The 3297-nt window shown below is 60.3% G+C and overlaps 1 protein-coding gene across 1 annotated transcript in view; it reads right to left on the minus strand.

The window, feature by feature from the left end:
* Positions 1–2081, minus strand: part of DMBT1 (deleted in malignant brain tumors 1) — a gene marked incomplete at its 5' end in the record, with an annotated part of 131721 nt that extends 129640 nt beyond the window's left edge. The window contains 4 exon segments of the mRNA XM_025047551.1: positions 703–726; positions 729–857; positions 860–962; positions 1983–2081. Coding sequence (XP_024903319.1) covers positions 703–726; positions 729–857; positions 860–962; positions 1983–2081 — 355 coding nt within the window.
* Positions 2082–3297: the final 1216 nt, after the last annotated feature.

The following is a 3297-nucleotide window of genomic DNA, read 5'->3' on the forward strand; positions in this document are numbered from 1 at the left end:
ACCTTGGGACAGGCCAGCAAGCCTTTGCATGGACCTCCAGGACGTGAGCAAGGCCTGGTCCTCAGGAGCAGGTTGCTGGAGACGCCATTGTTGCCTCAAGGTGCGATGAGATTGATGACTCGCAGCGTTCTTCTGGGTGTTTTCCGAGCCTTATGCCTCATCCCCGAGGTCCTGACGAGCCGGGAGCTCTGCCTTCCCGGTCACTTGTCATGTCACACGGTCCTGCTCTCCCTACCACCGTCACGGTATTTCATCCATGAACCCTTCGCGCTGGCACCTTTTCCTCCCAGGCGGCCGCCGGGAGAGGCCAGGTCACGCGGTCGTCACAGAGGGACGGTACGGACTACCCCAGCCACGCACCCCCCAAATGAGGCTGCGCCGAGGGGTTTCCTCCAGGGGACTCCAGGGTGGGAGCTGAGCTCACATTACTGAGGCCCAGGAAAAGTCTCCCCACTGCTGTCAGGGAGCTGAACCCGGGTATGAACACGGGCGCCACTGTCCTCTCCCAGACGAACTGGAGCAACACCTGGACGATGACCGGGACACCAACCCAGGTTGAATTTTTAACTAGAGCACGTGACGTGGGGCTTGGGGCCTGCAGACCCGGAATGCCCTCCAATTAACTGAGGTTCTCGGAGTGGGAAGTGGGTCTGTTCTCACCACTATGTCCCCAGAAGGGTCCCAGCCATCTTGGTGGCCAACCTGAGCATATGATACCAGCCTCATCCCGTGGTTACGGTAGTGTGACTTCGAGTCTCTGTATGGGCAGCTCCACAGCAGGGACTCACGCCCTGAGCAGCTCACGTCGTCCAGGACAATCAGCCCAGAGCCCTGACCGAACCCCACACCTTCAGGGATGACATGATCCAACTACAGCCCAAATGCCTGCACACCACATTGGTGTCGCTGCTGTCCCACTCGTTGTCACACACAGTGTCCCCTCGGTACAAGACTTCCACCCACCGTGACACCAGTCACCTCTGTTCGCCAGATTCAGGAACAAAGGTGATTCCATCCCGACATCTAGAGGGGGCGCGAGGACACCTCCTGCCTGTCTGTCCTAGACTCACAGACCGGAGGCCTGTCCCGGACCCAGAGCCCTGCCTCACGGCCACGATGCTCTGGCCAGGAAGCCGGCCATGGCCATGCCCACAGGTCAATCATCATCTCAGGGAAAGGAGCTCGCACGACCCTGCTGTACAGGTCTGAGGATTCTGAAGGGCCGGGAAGCACCCCATGACCCTGGGGGAGGTGAGCAGGACAGCCCCCCACCACACGGGTACAGTCAGGGTGCAGCCCACAGCTCTAGCCAGGCCGACTCCGTCCCCACTAGTGCAGCTTGGCGGCTCCCGCTTCATCCTGGTGGGCTCTGGCTGAGCTCCAGGAGGGGACAGGGATGTGGCCAGACAGCTACTCTACAGACACATTCACGCCCTGTTCCCTGCCAGGTGCGCTGGCCTGAGACAGGAACGAGGTCCCAGCTGGACGTGCCTGGTTGCGGGTCTGGTCCCGATCAGAGGACGGGGATCCCTGCTGAGCCCATGCCCAGGGGCCCGTCACAGGGAGGTACTCAGTCCTCTATGTGCGATGCACACCTGTCTTCTGAGACGCTTCCTCTGACCCTAGCCCAGGGCCCTCGAAAAGGAAGGACAACCCCAGATCGCCATGCCCACATGCTCAAACCCTGCCTGTTCTCAGATGCTGAGAGAGCCCCTGGGAGGTGAGTCAAATTACCCACCTGTTATCTCTGGTGGTGTCGTGTCATTTGTTAATGTGGTGACCCAGGATTCTGCAAGTAGCATGAGAGACAAAGCCAGTGTTAGGCATCAGTGAAAGAGTCCTCGAGGAAAACGTTGGCGGACACTGTGACGATCCCACATGTGCACCTGCCGCTCGCGACCTGTGTGTCATGCTCAAGGCCCCACTCAGCGAGGGCGTCTGGGAGGCAGGCCCTGAGTGACGGCCACCTGCTCCCTGCTCACCTTGACGCCTGGCACGTTGACGTCGCTGTTAGAAAACCTGTTCTGCCTCCTTCGCTGGGCCTCGCGGCCCCTGGCATGTCTGAGAGATTTGCCCAGACTCTGCGGCTTGGACAGAAGGCGTCAGGGGCCATGGTGGTGGGACCTGCAGCCCATCACGTGGCGAGGGGACCTGGATCACTGTTGCCAGCCATCCCCCTAGGCACGGTCTCCATTACTCGGGTGGCTTATATGACCATGCAGAATCTCAAAGGCTGGCAAAGATTGAGGGAGGCACAGTATTTTTCTAGTTCAAGTCCAGGCTGGAGAAGGTGAGGACTTATGACATCCACCTTCCCACAAAATTCGAGTCAGCGCTGACTCTGACCGGGCCCCGTTCCTCACACAAGGCTGCTTCTCTGGCTTGGAGCCCCTCTGTCCTGGGACGGTGTCGCTATACGCTGTAAGTCAGCCGAATGGATGGATGGGGGCCTCCTGACGCCCACGTCTAGATCACGAGATCTGCTGGGAGACTATGTGGCTGAGTGACAGGATCACGTGCCCAGTGTGAGCTTCCAGGAGCAGTGCGAACTCTGCGGTTCACCTAACGGCCACGAGTGCGGCACCTCACGAGGAAGGACGCCGGGCACTCACTGAGCAAAACGCGGACGGTGACCAGCTACGGGGAGACAGGGAGAGTCCGCCTTGGAGGACACCAGTGTCCGATCCAGAACTCGTTGAAAGACAGTCGGCCCTTACACACCGAGCTGAGCCCTCTCACGGGCCCTGTGCGAACTCACAGCCGGTGCTGCCCCGTATCTCTCAGTCCCCTGTCCACTGACATTGCCTGCCTGGCCGTGCCCTACGGCTGACTTTCCAGACTATGAAGGCCAGTGTCCACTTGGGACAGGCCAGCAAGCCTTTGCATGGACCTCCAGGACGTGAGCAAGGCCTGGTCCTCAGGAGCAGGTTGCTGGAGACGCCGATTGTTGCCTCAAGGTGCAATGAGATTGATGACTCGCAGCGTTCTTCTGGGTGTCCCCCGAGCCTTACGCCTCATCCCCGAGGTCCTGACGAGCCAGGAGCTCTGCCTTCCCGGTCACTTGTCATGTCACACGGTACTGCTCTCCCTACCACCGTCACGGTATTTCATCCATGAACCCTTCGCGCTGGCACCTTTTCCTCCCAGGCGGCCGCCGGGAGAGGCCAGGTCACGCGGTCGTCACAGAGGGACGGTGCGGACCACCCCAGCCATGCACCCCCCAAATGAGGCTGCGCCGAGGGGGTTCCCCAGAGGACTCGAGGGTGGAAGCTGAGCTCACATTACTGAGGCCCAGCA

The sequence above is a fragment of the Pteropus alecto genome, unplaced genomic scaffold (assembly GCF_000325575.1).
Source record: "Pteropus alecto unplaced genomic scaffold, ASM32557v1 scaffold74, whole genome shotgun sequence".
NCBI classification, from domain to species: Eukaryota; Metazoa; Chordata; class Mammalia; order Chiroptera; family Pteropodidae; genus Pteropus; species Pteropus alecto.